The 23,075-nt window shown below is 38.7% G+C and overlaps 1 protein-coding gene across 1 annotated transcript; it reads left to right on the top strand.

Moving 5' to 3' along the window:
* The first annotated feature begins 8,772 nt into the window (after nt 1-8,772).
* Nucleotides 8,773-19,433, top strand: LOC143853120 (U1 small nuclear ribonucleoprotein C-like). Its single transcript, XM_077362844.1, has 7 exons — nt 8,773-9,025; nt 9,123-9,181; nt 9,290-9,332; nt 12,224-12,265; nt 12,358-12,646; nt 18,534-18,889; nt 19,068-19,433. Exons 2-6 carry the CDS (start codon nt 9,174-9,176, stop codon nt 18,869-18,871), a joined length of 720 nt encoding a protein of 239 aa, XP_077218959.1. The 5' UTR covers nt 8,773-9,025; nt 9,123-9,173; the 3' UTR covers nt 18,872-18,889; nt 19,068-19,433.
* The last annotated feature ends 3,642 nt before the right edge of the window (nt 19,434-23,075 follow it).

Below are 23,075 nucleotides of genomic sequence, written 5' to 3'. Positions count from 1 at the left end.
TTTAAATACTTACCTTATCTTAAATTAAATTCTCAGAAAATCTTGAATCAGTGTAATTATCCAATCATAATAGCATTCAAACATAGGAAACCACTATCATCACTACCACATTTCACAGATGACATTATCAGTTTCATTCCCTGCTCTTACCCCGAAATGAATATAATGCTCATAATAGTACACGAAGCAATCGAGTAATCAGGCAAGAATTGTTACTCTAAAAATTCTGTTGATTTCAAGAAATAAATCCTCACTACTATATGTCTGAAATAGTCCTCTTCAAAACAATTCAGCACATGTACTCAATGGACAATATGCATATGATCTATAGCGGTTCAAGCATATAGGGAGCTAAACTATAGAAAATCAAAAGAATGAAATTTGGATGCGCATTGTTTGATAGAGATTAAACCTTGTCCCTTTATCAAATTTGTCCATCAGTTGTGAATTGGGAAAATATGATCTCAAGAAGAAAAAAATGGCATACTAAACATGTTAAACACTTGTAACACTTAAAACCCTTCACACTACCCTGTTACAAAAAGATTCAGCTGACACATGAGGGCTGCTCACGTAAAAGCAAAATGAAGACTGCATACATCAAAGTAAAAAAAAAAAAAAACTACACATGTCAAAGCACAATGAGGGCTGCAAATATCAAGGAGTGTAAAGTCTGTCACCATCAAGAAGGTGCGAGGGCTGCTATACCTAAGAAAAGGGCTGCTATTGCATTCCACTAAAAATCAATCTATATAAGGGAGCTGTCATACCATATGATATGATGGCCTGTCATCTTTTCAACATTTCCAAATAGGCTAATGAAGCCAAAACAACTGTAAGGGCAAATTTTCAACCCTCCCTTTAACCACTGAATCATCTAACTCAATTGTATTCTAGAGATAAGAATGAAACAAGAACAACTAACCAAGGTCTGTAAGTTATCATTCAAGATATTAATGCAAAATGAGAAGAGATGGGAGCAACAGGATGAAACTATAGCTAGAAGTGCAAAGTGGGCATATAAATGACAAAATGGCAGAGGAGATTACAAGCATTTACAAACTACCTCCACAATGGGGAACCATTGACATCCCATAAGATGAAGAACATGAATGAATTTGTTAGGACAAAATCAAAGCCCCAAATGCTTAACAATATTGACCATAAAACCTGTAAAATCTCAGAATTTTACTAAGTCGAATCTCTTTATTGTTAATCTTCTTAAAACTTTGACAAAACAGAGATGAGAATCATAACAGCATACTATATTGAACCACATCTTATTTCACAAATGAGCGAATCTCATGATTGATTTTTTTAGAAGAACATTAATGAGTAGGACAAGAAAAATTACAGATCAGGTTACAAAGTGCCAGGAAAACACATAGATCTCATATTCATCTATATAATTGATAAAGAAATAGATAATGAAACGAATTGCACCACAAAGACCCATGAAATCACATAACTAATTCACAAACTAATAAATTTCATAACTCGTAAAGAAAATTAATAAGAAAATACTTACCTCTTGATGATTTGATCTTCTTTTCTCTTCCTCAATTTCCAAAGAAATCGAATGATGACAAAACTACTTTTAAATCCGAAACATCAATCTGTAACACTGATTAGGAAGGTAAAAATAATGCATGTTCTGGTAAATCAAAGCAAAATGGGACCAGCTTTCACTAAGAAAGAGATTAAGCTTTGATTTAGGGTTCGAGGAACAGGAAATAGAAGGATGATGATCGGATAATTGCCAGAATCCTGTCGGAATTGGATTGGAAAATGACTGGAGAAGAAGGTCAGTTAGGGTTTGGCATGAGAATTAGGGTTTCGAATGAAGCTTTTCCTCTCTCTCTCTCTCTCTCTCTCTCTCTCTAATGTTGATAAGAAAATGAGCTCCCCCTTTTTACAGATCTAAAATTTTAGGAACTTGAGCTAGGATTTGTAATGGCTGAGAGTAAAATAGATTTGGAGAAGAAGAAGACAGCAAAGAAATTGATCCGAGGTTGCTATTGGCCGGAACTCCAGCAGATTTGCCGGAAAAAATCAAACGAAGAAGAAGAAGAGGAGGTTAGGGTTTCAACTCAGATCTAGGGTTTGGAAAGAAAATTGTTCGACTTAGGGTTTGAGAAGAAGAGAAACGGAGAAGATCTATGATTCAAAAGAAAAAACTAAATGAACGGAAGATCCAGACGAGGATGTACTCGCCGGAGAAGATGAGCTCGTCGGAGAAGATGACCGGAATCCGACAAATCTTGCCAGAAATTACAATGATTCACCAGATCTGATGAAGCAATGTCAAGATCTAATAGAATCTTACCGAAATTTGGGGTTGGCTGAAGGTTTTGAAAGAAGACAATCGAAGCATTGGATGATCTTAAGGATCGGCCAGAGCTTGAGCTCGCCGGAGAAGGTGATCCGGCTGGAAAATTGGCCGGAAGAATATCGGAGGTGAAGAGCGATCTAAGAAAACAAAAATCAAGGTTTTGCTCCCTCTCTCTGTCTCTCTCTTTCTCTCTGATTTCTGTTTTTCAACGAAAAAAGAAAAAATGAGATTTTCCAAAAAATGAGAAGATAAATCGATATTTATAGGCATTTTCGGGTGCCAATATTGGCACTACCATTTTTCATAGGTGCGCGAAAATTTGATATGGCGCGCCCGTAACTTTTGCCCCATTTGGCCCAGGTTCGGCCCCATCCAGGATAATCCACCCCCCCTTTTGTACTTGCACTACGACACTTACCTCGACTCGTTTGCCTACGGATTTCAACAAAATTTTGCAAGGACCTTGGTGGGATCCTAACCTAGCTTAGCGTAGAATTCGGGGTTCTAATTCAATCATTTGATGGGGTTTTGCTCAAACATGGAGGGATTAGGATACGGTCAAAATGGGGTGTCTACATGGACTAATCAACAAAAATCCATATCTAAAGAAGTGATATATTCGCTCCCTTTTGTTCCTTGGGCTAGCCCTCTAGGTGTATTTATTTACGACCACTCTTTCTACACCGCAAGAGGGTGATTAGGGGAAGAAAAGGGGACGAATATGTTATTTACCATCCATATGGCATTGTGGCATGTTTGCTTCAGAAAATCTGATTCTTCACCATTCTCATTCAGCTTGATGGTTGCTCCCATCCACATTAGCCAACAACAATGGAGCTCATGTAATGGTTATTAATTATTACCATAAATTGGACCCAAAACAGGCATAATCAAAGTTTTGGTGGTCCCAAATGTGAATTTAATTATCGTATGAAAAAACTTTTTGAATCATCATTATTGTAATTAAAACTAAAAAATACAAGACATATGAGGAGATAGCTCATAGGATGATCCTAACCATCTAATCTGAAGAGGCCCACAACATTATAGATACCTCTATAGATCCGAGGGTTAGGATCATCCTACGGAGATGATTTTTGTGGTGTAACCTATTTACGTTGCGGCCCAGCAAATGAACAGTTTGGATCATCCTATGAAGTCAGCCCCAATGACTTTTTGAAAAATAATGCAATTTACACTCCCAGAGCATATAAAATCTCATAATAAAGCTGTTTTATTTTAGATGGTCATAAACAGCATGCAACATCATGTACGGCTAATTTTGTTCTTTATCCAATAATTGGCACGATGGCAACAGTACCCATTGGCTTAATTGAAGTGACCCAAATCCAGACTCGATTAGTGCAATAATCCTTGTAGATGTCAGGACGAACACTGGATTCACAAATGGGTTCTCTTTCTCAATTATCGCCTTTGTTTCTTCTCCATTTTTCCCAACCAGCTCTGGCCAACGCAGTTTACACCCTGCATTTCAACAACAAAATAGCATTTCTTAGAAACCCATATCTTACCAAAGTTATAGCAAACTATACATGTACAAAAGTAGGGCTGCAACAAGGTCGGGTTGGGTCGGGTTTTTCAAAACCCAAGCCCAACCCTGGATCCCATTATCTCGGCCCTGACCCGCCCTGACCCAGAGTCAAGGCCGAAAAACCTCAACCCATTGCCCGCCCTACAGGGCTCAGTGCTGGTCCTGGCCCGCCCTGATTGGCCCTGATTGAGCCGGGCCAGCCCTAATTGACCCTAGTGCAAAACCTGTTAAGAGTGCCAAAAATAAAGCAACCACTTATCATATAGAACAAAATGATCAATAAACATAGAAAGGGAACAAAATTAGACAATATGAATTCAACAACATGAAGGGCAACAGAGACAATTAATAATAATAATCTAAAGAAACATCAATCCAAGATAATAGAAAACATTAGCAAAAGAAACATTCACAGATGGATCAATTCTATAATAGAAACTTAGGGTCGGGCCGGGTGAGGGTGACCGAGGCATTAACCCAGAACCTGACCCGACCTGAGTCACCCTGACCCGCCCTCAGGGTTGGAAAATCCAGCCCTGACTCTGTTCGGGCTCAAGGCGGGTCAGGGCTAACAGGGCCAAACTTGCACCCCTATCCAAAAGCATCTTAAAAAGGATATACTAAGCCCATGTCATGTTTGGCAACCATGAAATTTTTTTTCATGGGATATGAGCTTACCAAGTGTTGAGAGAAGAGTAGGGAGCGTGGTAGTGGGGTAGAATTGAGAGGGCATGAGTGAGGAGATGATGCAAAATAGCAAGAGAAAATAAGGAAAATAAAAACTATATTTTGAATAGAGTTTTTCTTTTTGAGCCACTTCTCACCCTATCCTCACTCACGCCCTCTCAATTCTCTTCCTCTCCCACCAATATTCTATGAAAAAAAAAATAAAACCCTTCATGGCCTAAAAGAAGAAGTGTAAAAAAAAGTTATACCAGAATAACCACCAGGGTCACTAATACAAGGTGGCCATGGATATCGTACTCCTCCACAGCTTTCCTCCATTCTATCTCTCTTTCCCTCTTTTGTTACTGATGATTTTTGTCTCTCAAGTTGGGAGGGTAATATTTATAAAGCCATTTGGGTGCATGAGTAGGGGTGTCAATGGATTCGGAAGATCCATCGATTCAGACGGTCCGATGGATCTTCCGAATCCAAACGTTAATGAACATGATCTAAACATATCAATAGAACCCATGGGCCTATTTTGGATCATCAAATGTGGAATCCAAAAATTTTCGGATTGGATATGGGCTTGCAACAGATATCCATTCTATAGTCACGATCCTAACTGTTTTACCAAAATACCATCCAAATTTTCATAATGTTTATAATTCCTTGAAGGGTATTTTCGTCAATACCTCTAATTAATGAAGTGAAGTGCGATTTCACGACTCAAAAGCGACTTCTCGCCTCTCGTGTTTTAGGGTATTTTTTTCTTTTATTGTGAGATTTCAAGAAGAGAGAGGAGAGGAAAAGAAGAAATTTCGAGCTCCTCCTCCGACCAACGATCCCCTCCACCATTCCCCCATACGCCACTTCCACCACCTCTTCTAAGTCCCGGCCACTGCTCCATAATCACCTCAAAATCGCAGCACCACCATTATGCTTAGGGGTGTAAACGAGCCGAGCCGAGCTTGGCCAGGCTCGGCTCGGCTCGTTAAGCTCAAAGGCTAGGCTCCGGCTCGAACCAGGCTCGGTCAGGCTCGGCTAGGCTCGCGAGCCTATCGAGCTTGGGTTATATTATGAAATATACGTATCAAATGGACGGTTTGGATTATCACGGTTTGGATTATCACAGTGGATTATCACGGTTTGGATTATCAAGGTGCGAGATTCGCACATGCCAAGGTGGGTAGCAAAGGTTGCTAGCAAAAGCGAAATAATAAAAAAGAAGTCATCATTACGAAAAAGTAAATATCTGAATGTATATAGTTTTAAATGAAAAATTACCAAAAAAGAGTAGGAAATTATGACAATTACCAAAAAATACAACCAACGTAGTTATGACAATTACTGAAAAAAGTCATGATTATGCCTCAGCTGCTACTGTATTATATTTATATATATATTACTGTTTTTCTTAACGAGCCGAGCCGAGCCGAGCCTGGCCTAATTCGGGCTCGGCTTGTTAAGCTTAACGAGCCTAGCAAGCCGGCTCGGCTCGGCTCATTAAGGATTCGAGCCGAGCTTTTTTCGAGCCGAGCTCGAGCGAGCTTCTGAGCCCGAGCCAAAATTGACACCCTTAATTATGCTTTCACTATGCTAGTCTATTGAACATATATGCTATCATGAATATATTATTAGTTCATCATTTTGTTATTACTGAATGTTATTATTATACATTATATTCTTTGATAATTGTTATACATTATATTTGTGTATGTAATTTAGATTAATTTTATTGTTTACAAGCATTATTTTACTCATAGATTAAACATAAATAATTTTTTAATTTATTTGAAGAAACTGCATATGGACACACTAAGAGTAGACTGGCATTCCAACTCTTTTTTTAAAAAAAACAAATTAATTGTGTACTTAGCTTAGTGGGACATAATAGGACACTCCAATGGACGGTCCAAATTAAAATAGATCATGATCATGACGTGGAAAGTAGGATCCGAAGAACAATCTGAATCCGATCCGACCGATAAGGAATTTGAATGGATCATGACTGTGACATAGGTGGATCCGTTGACACCCCTATGCATGAGACAGCTCATGTGTTAGCTCTATAGTCTATACTTGTATAGAATCTTCTGCGTGCTTTTGTAGTAAGATTTTGAAATCTTTGAATAAAGGCAAATTACTAATCATGCATCTAGAAAAAGCATATGACAACGCTATCATTTATTGTGTGCTTTTATTGAATGATTTTAATTTTTATAGCGGGATTTGCTAGGGACCATTGCAGAAGGCCTTTGGCGGACTGGCTATTGCATGAGAGAGCAGCCACATAGGCTCACTTTTTGTCTTATTGCTTTAATTCATCTTATGTGGCTGCTCTCTCATGCAAAAGCCGGTCCATGAAATGCCTTACGTGATGGTCCCTAGCAAACCCCCCTATAAAATTTAGATTAATCATTCCAACCAATCCCTTTTATAGGATAAAAATTCAATAGCTTGATAATTGCACTAACTGACCTTGTCTTTTCTTTTTTAATTAAATACCGAGAGCTTTATGGGAAATGTAATAAGATTTTGAAATCTTTGTAGATACAGGCAAATTACTAATCCTTTAGAAAAAGGATATGACAACGCTATCCTTTATTGCGGGCTTTTATAGAATGACCTAGATTTTATAGTGGATTTGCCAGCGTCGATAGTTTGATAATTGCTCTAACTCACCTCGTCTTTTTCGAGAGCTTTTTGGGAGAATGTTTTAACCACGTTTAAAAACCGTTTTAGACATATTAAATGCATTTTTGGCCACCTTTCTAACTTTACCCCCACTATATTGGGAAGTGATATTTACACCCCTTTTGATTACTAGGGACACCCAGCATCAGTATATCAATGACTATAGGGGGGCTAAATGTACTTGATGTCAGAAGAATCTAGTGGGTTTGATTGCCACGTACACTAGCGCTAGGTGTCCCTCATGATCAAACGGGGCGTAAATATCACTTCCCACTATATTTTGTAGATGAGAAAATTTTAAGGGCAATGATAAATCGACCCCCAAATATCTTAAATCGACTCCCTATGTGTCTTTCTCTCTCATCTGGGTTAGAGAGAGAAAGGGGAGAGAGATAGACACATGGGGTAGATTTAAGATATATGGGGTCGATTTATCACTTCCCAATTTTAAAAGCATTTTTTTGTGTTTCCATTTGTTGGCTGCCATTTCTTTAACAAATATCATATTAAACTCCAATTTTTCCGGTTCCATTTTTTTGCCCAATACTAAGCCTTCATATGAGTGGTTAAACGAACAAAACTATGCTCCAGACCAGCCTGGAGGAACTTCCTCCAACCCCTCTAATAGCAAGGGGTGTGGAAATATAAATTCGATGCTTACTTGTTTTACTTTAAGAAAGAATTGATATTTCCACACCCCTTGCTATTTGAGCTATTAGCACTTTAGCAGGTGGTTCGAGGAGGTACCTCCAGACCGGTTTGGAGCCAAGGGGTTTTCTGGTTAAACAGAAACTGCTGGTGTATGTATGTATATCAGCATTCAAGGGTAGTTTTAATGACCGTGGGTAAAAGTTCATTGGTGAAAACCTTATTTTATGCAGTGCAATTACAACGGTGCTGCACCCACCCTACACTCAGCCTAAAAAGGAATCATCTAGTGGGCCGTTTGGATACGCGGATTTTAGAATCTTGGATTTCATCAAAATCATGAGTGGGAGATGGGAAAAAGGAGACCGGACGTCATTTTTTTATTTCTCACCCTTTCCGACAGCAAAAGAGCAGGTGATTGTCCCTTGTTTCAGGGTTTTTTGAAATCTCAAGATGGGGGAGAAATTTTCATAACCTAGATTTCTTACTTAAAATCCAAAAAACGTGTTGTGGGGTCAGGACAGCATACAACAGCTTGATCATGAACCCTCATTTACACTGTTTTAAGACTAAACCATGGATTCTAAAATCCGCTTATCCAAACTTCCCCATAGTGATCTTGAATAGTGCAGTGGTAAATCGATCCCCATTTATCTTAAATCGACCCCCATATAGGGCAGTCCTTGGAGAGAGATATGGGGTCGATTTAAGATATTTGGGGTCGATTTATCACTGCCCTAGATATAACTCCTATAAATCCAATCAAAATCTTGGGTAATTGATTTTCAGATGGACGGGTCAGATCAGTCAAAGCTGTGGCCATTACGTCGTGGGAGGACAACAATTATAAATAAATCCATCAGACTAGGTGCATCATAATAATGCTTCGCCCTGATACAAAACTGGAGCATCAGCACAAACAAATTCTGGGTCCCACAGAAGGACATGATATGTGCAATCGAGACCGTTGAAATTGTAGAACAAAACATTTCTCCTCTCCAAACTAGGGCTTCCCAACTTTCTCTGTATTTCATTTCTGCTCTCCCATCTTTGTGATCTCTTAATTTCTTTTCTTAATAGTATTTGATCCTCACTTCCTTCACATTTCCTTGATTCCCATCGTCTCTCAGGTAAATTTCTTCATTTTTAATTTGGTGAGAAACCCTAACTTCTTTCTAATTTTCTCTATTTAGGACTGACTCTTTATTATTATTATTTTTCCTGCAGGAGTTATAAGCACTTGGAATTCTTGTAAATTCATTGATATTTAGGCCAGTCATGCCTCGGTATGTCATTCAAACCCTAACAATATGAATACTTCCATTAGGGTTTAACTCTTTGTTTTTTGGTCTGGAAGTATTGATGGGTTTTTTTTTTTCCTCTGTTGAATCCAGGTATTATTGTGACTATTGTGATACTTACTTGACGCACGACTCCGTGAGTTTTCTAATTCCCATGATATCATCAGTGTAGTTGATTTTTTTTTATGCATTTTTAGTTCTTTGTTGTTATAAACAAGGTTTAAAATTTCGAAATTTCGGTCGAAATCTGGTACAAAAATCGAAACAAATATTTTATTAATTATTAAATTTCGGCCGAAAGCGGTCAAAATTTAATGTTAAATTAATTATAAAAAAAAACAGATTTTTTGGGTCAAATTTCGGAAAAACCGAAATTTCGGCCAAAATATATGACCATTTCGGTTTTGGGTGATTTCGGTCCGAAATTTCGGATTTCGGTCGAAATTTAAAACCATGGTTATAAATACAAAAAAGAAGGTGGGGCTTTTGTGATGATCTTTCTTAAAGTTATTTGTCATCCAATGTGGTTATTAAAATGGAATTGAATCCATTTGTGTTAAAACTTCTTTAGCTGCACAATGTACAAAGCATTAGTTTTTTTTTTGTTTTTGTTTCGTTTGTATGGATTAGTCTGGTCAAGCAATAGTTGAGATCTCTGGGACTTTTATGAGTTTTATCAACAATGGCATTGTTCGATTTATCCAGAAAGAGTGACGATAAAAGAGTGCTTCAAAACTGGAGACCCATAATCAGCTATTATAGATTAGGCCCTGTTCGTTTCATATTATGACAACCGATGGTAAGGGGCCCAACCGATTATTGGCCCAAAATCAACATAATTTTGGGCCAATAATCGGTTGGGGCCCTTGACATCGTTTGTCACATTCTGAAACGAACATGGCCTTAGTTATCCATTCGTGCCGATTGGCTATGTATGAAATGTGGGTGGGGTCTAATTACAGTTGGCCGTAGGAAATGAGTTGGTGAAGTTTCATATGATAACTAGCAATGCTGTGGGCTGCGCAATTTTTTAAATGTTGAAGGGTGAGAACAAGCAAGAATACTTAGGGTGTGTTTGGCGTACCGTTTGAAATAGCGTTTAAAACGCCGTTTTGTAAAACGGCATTTGGTTCAAAACGGCGTTTTGCCAAACGGCATTTTCATATTTGGTTGGCCAGATCAAAACGGCGTTTTAAACGGCAAACGGAGGTATTGTGTGTCTGGTTGCAAATGCCCCAAAACGGAGTTTTAGTGGTAAAATGACCAAAAAGGGCATTGTTTGGTTGGCCTCAATGTAACTCAACTACTCTCTCATTAGGCCCAATATTAAAAAGTCATTAGGATCTCATTCAAACACTATTAAAATTAAACATCATTGCCAAAAAAATAAATGGCTATACCTTTGGGGTTCTTCTCCTTCTTCTTCTCAACAGCCGGATTTGCCTGATTTGACGGACGAGTGGAGGCGCTGAGGCAGTGAGGCGTGAGAGGGTTTGCAATTTTGCAAAGTAGATGAAGAAAGTAAGAAACTAGGGTTTCTTTTAATTCTTTTGTCTTTAGAAAATCAAAATTAAGAGATCATATAATGATATTAGCAGCCCCTTGTTTTGAATTAAATATTAACAATTTAACAAATTTGTGTCCTCAAGAATGATATTAACACCCCCACTTTTTTGGTATTTGACGTAACGCATAAAATCGCGCGCATATACGTAAAAATGGGTTTTGGTGAAGGCAAACATGTAAAAACCCACAGCCCAAAAACTCCGTTTTGAGGGTTCAAAACGGTGTTTCAAACGGCGTTTCAAACGGTGGCTGCGCACCCAAACACTCCCAAACGGCCGTATGGCCCCAAAACGGTGTTTCAAACGCCAAACGGTGTTTTAAACGGTACGCCAAACACGCACTTAGAAGGGCAAAAAACTTCACAATGGAAGATATTTTCCCAAAGTATGAATAGGATGCGTGCAAGATGAAATATGCTACCTTTCTTTCTTGAAAAAAAAAAAAAAAACAATTATATTACAAAGGGGATAAATTAGAAGGGGACAGGAGATGCCTCTGTCTAATGCTCTGCCCACTAGGAAGAATTTATGACATTATTTGGTTTGCACTTAAATTTCACCACAGAATGAAAAATCCACAAATTATGAACTGATAGGAGTCACAGGACACATGCTTGGTTCAAACTGGGGTAGCACCATATGACAACTGACAAAAATCATACCCTGCATTACACGCATAGATGGTTGAAAAAACACCAATAAGAACTGAACTTCACTCATATGCCTTTTTTTCCAGATCTAGCTTCAGTAGTATGCTACTTTACCCATCACTACTGACTGAATTAATGATTTTAATAGGAGTAAGAATATCATATAGAGTTTTTCAACTAGCAACTAAGCCACATGGACTTAGAGCCACTACATAGAACTTTGGGCTTTGGCAGATGTTGCCCTACATACCAGCCTTGGCTAATCTATCCTTCAAGTCGTCCGCTCTCCTTGGGGTGTGATCAGAACAAATCTCATTTCCTCCAATTATCTAACCCGGTCCACAATAATAGAAGAGGCCCTTCAGGGGCCAACACTCTTCTTATTTTCCCTCACTATATTATTTTTTCTGAGTCATCCTCCTATATAAGGCTCCCTTCAAGCTTGCTCACAAAGATTCACAATCCGATGTGAAGAGATGGACTTACAGTACCCAATCTACCAATTGGACCAGAATATGAATGAAGGAGTGCAGCATTTGCATCCCTGAAAACCTCATATATACCCACTGGATCTGGATTGCCAAATTCTTTAATTGTCATGTTTGTTTGTTTTATTTTCTCATTCTGTTATCTTTGCATATATCAGTAATGTTTCATTTCATTTTGTTGAAGACACTTTAGTTTAGCTACCATGAATTGATTTTTATTGAATATTCTAAAATTATCACTTGCTCAAGCAATCATATAATTTAAAGTCTTTATTCACAAATCAGTCTTTAATGTTGCTAACTTTTTCGATTTTCTTATTTCAGCCTTCTGTTAGGAAGCAGCATAATGCTGGCTACAAGCACAAGGTATTATGTTAAATATATATAGCCCTTTCAAATTTCCTTTAACCTTTGTTATTACCATTGTGGTTTGATTTCTGATCCTTTTCATCACTTAGGCAAATGTGCGTACGTACTATCAGCAATTTGAGGAGCAGCAAACCCAAAGTTTGATTGATCAAAGGATCAAAGAGCACCTTGGGCAGACCGCAGCATTCCAACAGCAAGTCGGTGCAACATTCCACCAGCATCTTGTTTCTCTACAATCAAACCCTCAGAGGCCCCGTCTCCCCATCCTTCCGCCAACTGGTATGCCTATCGGTGTATCAGGTCAGGCCCCTCTCAATTCACCACTAATGCCTGGAATGAGGCCCCCTGTTTTGCCACGGCCTATTGCTGGTGGCCCAGGTATATCAATTATGTGGATCTCTTTACTACTTCACTGATATTTTATTTTGGTCATAGCTAATCTGTGTGGAGAGTGTGGTGCTTCCAAACAAATGCACATTTGTTCGTGCTTAGCCATTTGTTTCCTTTTTTTTCCGCGCGAGATACCGGACTTCCTTTGAACGTGACTAGCACTCACATTTGTCATGGTTTGGAGTTTTTATTACCTGAATTCGCAAAAAGGAATAAGAAAAAATATCTGAAATATGTAAGTGGTCTGAACAAGGTAGTTAAAGCACCAAAGATAGCCCAAGTGTGCAACCTCCCCTTGGTCACCTAGGCAGTCACTCAACAAGTGACACAGTAAAAATGTTTTTTTTTTTTTTTCTGAATGGTAAGTAAAAATGTTTGGTTAAGCATATTTTTATGGCCTCTTAATATCATGTAGCTCTCATAAACCAATTTAATAGCAATTAAATCCTTATAATACTTAAAATTATTACAAAGCCCTTATTTTTAAATTGCCGTTATGCTTATTATTTTTTTACTATTTACCAGTATGCTTATTAATACCTTTTTCCTTTCCATTTCACCCCCTTTTCGTGTTTTTCTCTTAATAGGCCTCTTCTTCTATATCCTTTTCCCAGCCATTATGGCATGTGCCTCAAGCACATGCATTGCTGGGTAGATTTTTTTGGGTTTGAGACCAGAGCATGTCCTAGATCTTCGACCATGGTGACCCTCTTCAGCTGGCCAAAAGAGTCGACGGAGAACAGATCCTGAAGCAGAATATATAGATATAACATCGTCATCTTTGACGCACTTGTGAAGGAGCTTGAACTCGTTGTACTTAGGTGGTTTGAGTCAGAGGATTGATTTACTGATGACGGATCTAACATACTTCGTGATGTGATTGCCTGAAAAGTTGTGATGTTTATCCTAGCAGCTATAGGTACCTTGAAAATATCTAAGCTCTGCCAGATAGCCATACCATCATTAAAGAATTCAATGATTTTTCCAATCTCGAGAAACTCTGTTGCTATTCTTCGTCTCCTAGATAGGAAGATCGATTGAGCCTGTCATTGTTAATGTCCTTTTGTCTGTCTCGTTGTAGCCTCTGTGGGATTTTTGTGGTTCATGAACCAAACATAGGCTTGGATTGAGGTTGGTGAATAGCAATTCGACTTGTGGCTGAAAATTCAGCTTGAATGTATGATTTGCTTTCACACTAATTCCCATTTTTTCCTTTGAGACAAATGGTTTCATCCCTTAAATTCCTCACTTTGTCTCGTTTGAATCATTTGCTTCTACAAAGATTCCTACTTTTTGTTATTTTTTCCATCTGAAGGCTCGTTTGACCTTCTGTTAACTTATGCTTTGAAATTGAAGGTCTATTGGACATTAACCACCACCATGGGTGATTTTCCAACTGTTGTTAGGTCATGGTCTTAGGGTGACAAGTTGGAGCCTCTTGCACTTTGCTATGCACTCTAAGATGTGACAGATTATGACCATTGTTGGTTTACTGAGCTTGAAGGAGATGAAAATTTCATTATTTGAGACCAACACTACCATCCTTGCATCTGTTATGTGGGTGTGTGTTGGCCCCACTAAGAGTGGAGACTTTTTGTTAGATGAGGGTTTGCTGATAACTTGATATTTTGAAATTTAAAAAGTTATACTCACCATAGATCCACCTCCTATATTGTGGAGGAAGATATGGTGGACCACCTTTCATCCATTGTAGTCATGTAGTGGGGCTAAGTTTGTGTGGTCACTTATCCTTAGGTGTTTTGAAGCTTCGTATTTCTTCCTAGCTTTGTTGGTTGGTTGGTTGGCCTATTCTCTGGAATCCAAATGGGCCCTTGGGGAGAGAAAATCCTATGAAGAATGCCCCTGCATGCATTAGTTTGGGGGATTTGACTTAAAGAAAGAAACGAATTTATTAGAATTAGGTGTCACATAAAGGCAATTGATTTGTGAAGTTGATATGAACATAATCAATGGGCACATGCAACAAGAGAATTTTGAAGCTCATAAGCAAGCGACGTTCTTAGAAACTGGAAGTCTTCTCTTTTAGTCACACATTCTTGCATTGAATGATGTGGACATTAGAGCTTTTATTGTACATAACAAACAATTGTATTCAAAATATTTATCTATGAGAGAGAGAGAGAGAGAGAGAGAGAGAGATGCCTTAGGTACTGGAGCAATGGTTCGCTGATGTTTAATTGAAAATCCAAAATTTGAAAGTCTAAGTAGCACTGGATGTTGATCCTCTCCCCTATGCCCAGTAAATACATAATCCAGGAAAATTTCCACTCATGAGATTAATTTAAATGAATAATATAAAATGGGTTTTGAGAACCCTAAGCGAATGACTATCAGGGACGTCTTCAGAAGCCGCCGGAATATCCCTCCGGGGGCTTCTGCTTTTCAGCAATCATCGAAATTTTTCTGTGTGTGTTGATCTAACCCTGAGCGACTATCAGAGCCTTTATTGTCATGCCTAAATGGAGGCTACTCTGCTATGGAAGTGTTTGAGTATCTTGGGATTTTTAGCCCATGCTGCCGAAGATCCCTGTTTTCGTTTGGGCAAGAAGCCAATTCGGATAGACCCTTGGCCTCAATGGCCCCCCACCTAGATCGCATGCGGGTTCTTTAGGAAGTATGGAAGATTGGGACACCAGAGGGAGGAGGTTGAAGTTTGGAGCTAGGAAGGCTCCTGGTCGCAGAGCAGTGGAATCTAATCGCAGGCCATTCTCGAGTGGGAGTGATTGGTTGTGCTTGAAATGTAACTACAAAAACTTTAGCTCACGCACCATATGGAAAAAATGCTTGGAACCTCAAAATAGAGAGAACCCTAACTTAGTGTGGAGACCTAAAAAGGTCCAAGTCGCCACTCTCGACGGGGTTCGATGCTTAAGAGTTGTCTTATTAGGAATTTGAAATCTGGCTCTGGTTCTTAGAAGATGTTTGGGCTTGGCCAAGAAGTTCTGAGGCCTTCTGGAGTTGGAAAAACCTTTCGCTATTAGCACAGTGGACATTCTATTTCGCTTCGACTCTGAGGTCCGGGCTACCTCTATTCTCCGACGAGGAGGTGAGGCTTTTGGGGGATATCTTTCTTCCCTTCAGCCATGGTTCCCGGCATATAATACGGGGGCTAGAACAGTTCGGTTGCGGTTTTATGACATTCCACTTCATGCATGGTCTTCTGCCACGGTGGAGATACTTGGTTTACATCTGGGTTAGGTCCTGGAGACCCAGCTTTTTGGGAATCACACTCATTTTTGGCCTTTGCCTCTGCCCTGGTTATTTCCCCCTTGTGGAAATCCATCCCTCAATCCATTAATTTAATGGTAGATTCCACCATTTATTCGGTGGGAGTTAAGGTGGTGTCTGAGGATAGTATAAACCCTCTGGCAATGTCGGTGGTGGGAGAATCCAGTAGTAAAGACAATTTGCCCATTTTTTAGGGATCTGATCAGATTCCCATCGATAAAGGCTCACCGGCGGCGGTCTACCCATCGGAAAAGGAGACAGGGGCCATTGGGCGCGGATCGGAGCCTGTGGTGGACCCCGTTTCAAATTTTGACTTGCCCACCTACCCGCCTGTCCCCTTTGAGATCGCCACTGTCTCGTCAAAAAGTAGAGAGGCTAAGCTGGAAATTCACAGTGAGTCGGAAAAGTACCAAACTTCGCCGAAACGTTTCGGAAATTTCGGCCGAAACGTTTCGGAAATTTTGAAACCGAGATTTAAAACCTTGCCCAGACCACCTTGAATAGTGAGGAAGAAATCCACATGTCCCTTCGTAATCTGCCCATTTTCAACAAGATGTTAGAAGAGGAAAGGCAAACCCAAGGCGTTTGTAGGAGGAGGAGAAATATCTGGCGATCTCAAGTCTGGAAAATAGGCGTGAGACCCTGGGTGCTGACTTGCGTCTGGGGCGAGGTATCCCAGAGGTGGAAAATGGTCAGTGATTAGTGCAGTCTAATGAGTCCAATAGAAATGACAAGGGAAGGGGTGTTTTGTTATCGTCGACTCTAGAGGAACCTGGGCACCCAGAGTTGGAAGGTTTTAATGATTTCTTAGCAATTGGAGATGTTTTTGGGATCTCTTATCAGGAAGACCTAGGCAAGATTAGAGAAATGTTCCTTGCAATGCAAGCCAGAGTAGCAGAGAAGAAAATAGAAAGAGTCAAGGAGGCTGAAACAGAATCTAGACTACTAGATTAAAGGATCCTATCTTGAGAGGTTGTTGAGGTGTACTGTTTCAGGGAGCGTGTATTGCTTTCTAGAATTCGATAGTTATGGAGTAGTGTATTCGATTTCTGGTGGAACACAGTTTACACATGATGCCTCTGATCGATTTAATTAATAGAGGCAGGTTTGGGAAGGAGATGGTTGCAGGAATCCAGGAACTCAGCACTGAGGTGGTGGAAATTGTGACACTGGTTTCAGTCCTATAGGTTGGGGTTAAGGTAATTTGCTATAATGAATGATCGTAGGGGCCAGTCTCTGCGCTAGGTAACTCCAGATCCTAGATGAGTTGAGAAAAGATTTAGCTCCTCAATAGCTTGAGAGACCATGGTCTTTCGCTAGTCGAGGCTTTTGGTCTGAGAGTCCCTCTTACTGTGATCAGTCAAGAAAAATGAAGTTCGGAAAAGGGGTCTTGAATTCTGTTATGTTTTTTTGTTACTTCTTAGGCTAGGGTTCACCCTAGAATTTTTTGTTTGAATCTATGTAATGCAGGTTGGGACTCTTCGTCCCCAATGTAATTTCCATAGTTTCAATGAAATATGTCGTCTTTCAAAAAAAAATATCTATTTACAGAATCTACAGATTATTTTACAGGGAAACGATCTTTTACCCCATTTTCCAATGTTTCCATCGGTCATTCGTCTTTCCGTAAAAATGTCTGCATTTCTACCTTTTGTTTGGCTTTTTATTCATTTTTAGGAAAAAACAAACAAAAGGGTTTGGAATTAATGAATTAATGGTATACATGACATGCCTTGTAGGTTCTTTTTGGTGGTGGTGATGTTGCATCTGTGCTCCCCTTCTTTTGTATGGGCATTTACCCTCTGTTGTTTACATTAATACATACCTGTTTGACAAAAAGGTGGTGGAAATGCTGAGAAAAAGGGGGGCTAGAAATATCAAGTATTCTACACATTGCAACAAAATCTCCTTGAATGAAAACTTAGCAATATAAAATGAAAAGTACAAAACCTAACTGGTGGCAATTTAAATCCAAGGTCTTTGGTCACAAACACAAAAAGGAGGGGGGAACTAGGTAACGAAGAAAGGTGATTCATATGCCCCATACATGTCGCGTGTACATAATTAAATCCATTGAACTCTGTGGGCAACCAGAAGTCTAGCCCATTGCAGTTGTTTCATTGTTCACTGGATGATCTGACAACCTTGATCAAATCGACACCTTAAGGTGCCCTCCAAAAAAACTAAATCATTGATTTTTGTCAGCATTGATCTTATAGATGGGGCATCCATATGGAATTGGACCAAGATCATGTATGTCACCCAATGAGGATCCACCAAATCAATGGTCTTGATCACACATGTATGCTATGTGGGAGCCAAAGCTGATCATTAAGATCCTTTCTTAACAATGATCATTCGGGTAGTGAAGTCATAAATTTAAACTCTCGATTCTTACTGTCTTTTTTACCTCATAAAAGCTTAGTAGTAAAAGCACAGATGTTTGGCATGAATCATATTCTTTCATAGCATATGCTGTTTACTTGTTAAAAGCAAATTGAAAAAGACAGATTTCAGTCAGTCAGCCTTATCTGTGTCTATTGTTAGTGTAGATTAACTATTGGCTAATGAATGAAAATGTGTCACTTTATGCTTTACCAAATTCTCTTTGCATCAACTATGGCAGGTTATGGGGGTGCTCCGACTATGCAATCATTTGGCCCACCTGGTGCCTCTTCCTTTGTAATGCAGGGAAATGGTCTACCTAGGCCTCCCACGATGAATCCCTTGACTGCAACTGGGGCTGCAGGGACTCCCTCTTCTAATGGTGCTACCTCTATGATCATGCCTGGGATGTATCAAGCCAACTCAGTGACAAGTGGAGGCTTTGACCCTTTTAATGTTTCTGGTACCTCTGGTTTACAAAGGGCTCCACCTTCTGGTGGAGTTACTGCTTCTTCAGCTGCTAATACTACTTCCCAAGATGGTTTTACATATTCTCAAACTTCTGAGGTCAATCATTAGTTCAAAACTTAGTAGAAGGTATGTCTATTCCTTTTTTATGCTCTCTTGTTCTCTGTAGACCGGAAGGAATTGCATTGTTTTAAGCAGAATTATCTGTTTAGGAGGATTAATTTCAATGTTTCAATCTTTTTTATGATTTTTTGGATTGATCGTATGAAAAATATTAATTGTGATGTTACCAATATGCTTGCTGCAGCTGTGAGTGGGACAAACTGGTATTTTCAATTTCAGCCATCGTGTGCGATGCAATTGTTGGATTCTACCATCAAGGGGTTCTTCAATGTTTTGGATGAATGGTTGGAGTATCAAATAGTGGGGAGGATTAACGATATGTCCATTGTTGGATTCTACTGTCAAGGGTTCTTCAATGTTTTGAATGAATGTAGTATCAGATAGTAGTGAGGATTATCCATATGTTTTCCTTGCCTGGACTGCTTAAATAGAAGGAAATTTCATGGATGCCATGCATACATATGTATCATCGACCATCAAAAGATCTCTTTAGCTTTAGTTTTGATTCTCATAGCATATAAAAGCATATGACCACTGAAGACCTTTGTTATTCTAGAGTTCCAAATAGCAATGAGAACTGAAGGAAATTAAAGCCCAATCTTCTTGGGCGGGGACCATGGTTTTAAATTTTCACTGAAACCGACAGGAAGCAACCGAAATGATTCTGTTTCCATCCCCATTGAAGTGCATACCGAAATCAACACATATTGAAACCAAAATTATAATTTTACTGGTGGTATACTATACTAGTTTGTATTTCATAATTACATGTAAAATGTGATGTGTATATATATATATATATATATATATATATATATATATATATATATATATATATAGGGGTTGATGTTTCTAGTCGGCCGACTAGAAAAGTTTTCTAGTCCGTCCGCCAAAAAATCAGTGCGGGTCCACAATTTTTGTGTGATCCGAAGCATTCATTTAATAGGCCCTGACATGGATAGGGTGTGCCCAAAAAATCAGCTCCATAGGATCATCCCAACCCTACGATTTGTGGAGGTTAAAATGGATGGGTATAAAACTTCACTAATTTGCCCAATTTTTAGCTCCACAAATCGAAGGGTTAAGATGGTCTTATGGAACTGATTTTTTGGGCACACCCTATCTATGTCAGGGCCTATCAAATGAATGCTTTGGATCATCCAAACATTGTGGGCCCACTGTGTTTTGGGTCGGCAGACTAGAGAAGGTTCTCTAGTCGGCCGACTAGAGACACTTTTCTCATATATATATATATATATATATATATATATATATGAGGAAAGTGTTTCTACTCGGCCGAGTAGAAAAGCTTATCTACTCCTCCCTTTAAAAAGTACAGTGGGCCCACACATTGTGGATGATCCAAAGCATTCATTTGATAGGTCTTATCATAGATAGGGTGTGCCCAAAAAATCAGCACCAAAGGGTCATCCTAGCCCTTCGTTTTGTTGGGCCTTGTAGAAACAGAATGGACGCATCTTACGCATCTTACACAGTGCGTCCATTCTGTTTCTACAAGGCCCAACAAAACGAAGGGCTAGGATGACCCTTTGGTGCTGATTTTTTGGGCACACCCTATCTATGATAAGACCTATCAAATGAATGCTTTGGATCATCCACAATGTGTGGGCCCACTGTACTTTTTAAAGGGAGGAGTAGATAAGCTTTTCTACTCGGCCGAGTAGAAACACTTTCCTCATATATATATATATATATATGAAGGGAGATGATGTTTTCACTCCCCCTGGATTACTCGTGCGCTCCTCTTATAACCTGATTTGACGTGAACAGTGGGCAACTTCAACGCTTTTTGACATCAAATCACATAAAAAGGGGGGCGCATGCGTAATGCAGGGGGAGTGAAAATATCATCGCTCTTATATGAATTGCACGTGAAATGTGGCGTGTACTAAATTATCATCACTTGGTATTTGTTGTTTTTAAATTATTATAAATGATTTTTTTACATATGAGATATGTTTTTTTAATTTGCATTTGTGCTTATTCCAGTAACTTCTAAAGTTTCATCTTAAATGTTCATCATTTACGTATGTTTGCATATGTTCGTGATGTTACAGAATTTTCATTGAAATTTTCATAAAAAAACCAACACATTTACATTTCCATTTCCATCAGGCTCGAAATGTATACAGAAACCGAAATTTGAAACCTTGGCGTGGACACAATGTAACCAAATCTGCCGACCCTTAGTCATAGACTGAGGATTGCTAAACTGATGAATGGCTTATATGTTAGTATCTGCTCTTTCAAGGAGCTTCCTCACTGCTTTTATAGTTTCAGCTATGACTTTTTCTATGGAAATGTATTTTGCTGCTACTTTAGAGATGCTCTTTCCTGTTATGAAGATCCACTCACTTTGGCCATGGTTTGAAGTGTTGCAGCGTGGAAATCATTGAGCATTTTGTAGCAGCTTGGTTACATCTTAACGCTTTAAGATCAGATTATGTTAGCCTCTTTATCCGAAAGTTCACATTTGTGTTTTTCTAATAAGAGTTTAGCCATTGATTTTTTTTTTGCATCCATTCATCTAACGGGTGGGATCTTCATTAAGCACAAGACTTAGACAAATAATGCCAATCGATTGTGGCAGGTTAAGTCGCAGTTGAACTCATAGGGGAGATGTCAATCTTGTTGAGCATCATCGGGTAACCCATTTGATCTTAATCCATGCTGAATGAGCATTTTGTCCATGAGATTTAGGTGTAATAAAATCAACGGTTTTGGTGGAACCTCAAGTGAGTTCATATATAGATCAAGGTGCTATGATTATCCAAGCAATGTGGGACCAACAACCATAATCCAAACTTGTGTTAGATGCTTCGATTAACATATCTGATCAAGTCCGGATGGCACATTTGGGGTCCAAAAAGTGACCATTTCAAATAAAGATAACAAGCCCTTGCAGGGATTTTCTGGAAAAGTTAGGAAAGAATTTTCTTTTTAAACTTTACTGGGATTAAGCCCCTAGCCCATTGGCCTTTCACCTTCAGGCCGTAGGTTCGATCCCAGCTTACCTGCCAAAAGAAAGAAAAAAAAACTTTACCACTGTCTGGTTAGACATGGAAAAGGGATAATTGGAACCAGCTCAATTCAAGTTTTATTTAGAGGAACTTGAAATGCCTGGTTCAAGTTACTTTTTTTTCCCGTATGAAATCAAACCATGGGAACATATGAAATTCTAGAAAAAAAATTCTTTTTCAAAATTCTCCAGATATAGGTGTATAGGTGTATTCCGGTCATCTTCACCCGGTATAGGTGTATTCCGGTCATTTTATATGACCCGGGGGTATTCTAGTCATTTTACCTAATATGGAGTATTTTTATCAGTTTTATCTCATGAGAGTATTTTTAGTCATTTTTTATGAGCCATAGATCATTTTTACTTGATATAGGGGTATTTCGATAATTTTTCATGATCTTGGGGTATTTTAGTCATTTTACTTTATATGAGGTTATTTTGATCATTTTTATGTCATAAGGGTATTTTAGTCATTTTGCACGACTTGGGGCTATTTTGTCATTTTTACCTAGTATAGACGTATTTCTAGTCATTTTACCTAATATGGAGTATTTTTATCAATTTTATCTCATGATGGTATTTTTAGCCATTTTAGTCATTTTTTATGAGCCATGGGTCATTTTTACTTGATTTAGGGGTATTTTAGTAATTTTTCATGATATTAGGGTATTCTAGTTATTTTATCCTATATGAGGTTATTTTGATCATTTTTATGTTATAAGGGTATTTTAGTCATTTTGCATGACTCGGGGGTATTTTGTCATTTTTACCTGGTATAGGAGTATTTCGGTCATTTTGCCTGACTCGGGTTTTCTAGTCATTTTACCTAATACAATGTATTTTGATCAGTTTTTAATGTCATGTGGGTACTTAAGTCATTTAACATTTTTTTGGTATATTTTGGTCATTTTAACCCCTTACGGGTCAGATTTATATTTATAAATAACCTCGCAGAAAGGATTTATAAATCCAAAAAATTACACTAACATGAGGAATTTGTAAATCTTGTGGATTTCACTCAAATCCAAATCCAGATGTCATAAAGGCTTGCCAAAGCCGAATTTGGATTTTAAAAAATCCAAATTCACCTCCAAATCCAAGGGGTATGCAAACGGGCCCTAAATGAAATCAATGGAAGTTTAGAGCATGATA

Source organism: Tasmannia lanceolata, unplaced genomic scaffold (assembly GCF_043159265.1).
Source record: "Tasmannia lanceolata isolate RefF3 unplaced genomic scaffold, GAP_Taslan_0.1 ptg000019l, whole genome shotgun sequence".
Taxonomy (NCBI): Eukaryota; Viridiplantae; Streptophyta; class Magnoliopsida; order Canellales; family Winteraceae; genus Tasmannia; species Tasmannia lanceolata.
Note: the sequence above shows the minus strand (reverse complement) of the source record. Positions and strands in the feature narration are given on the sequence as shown.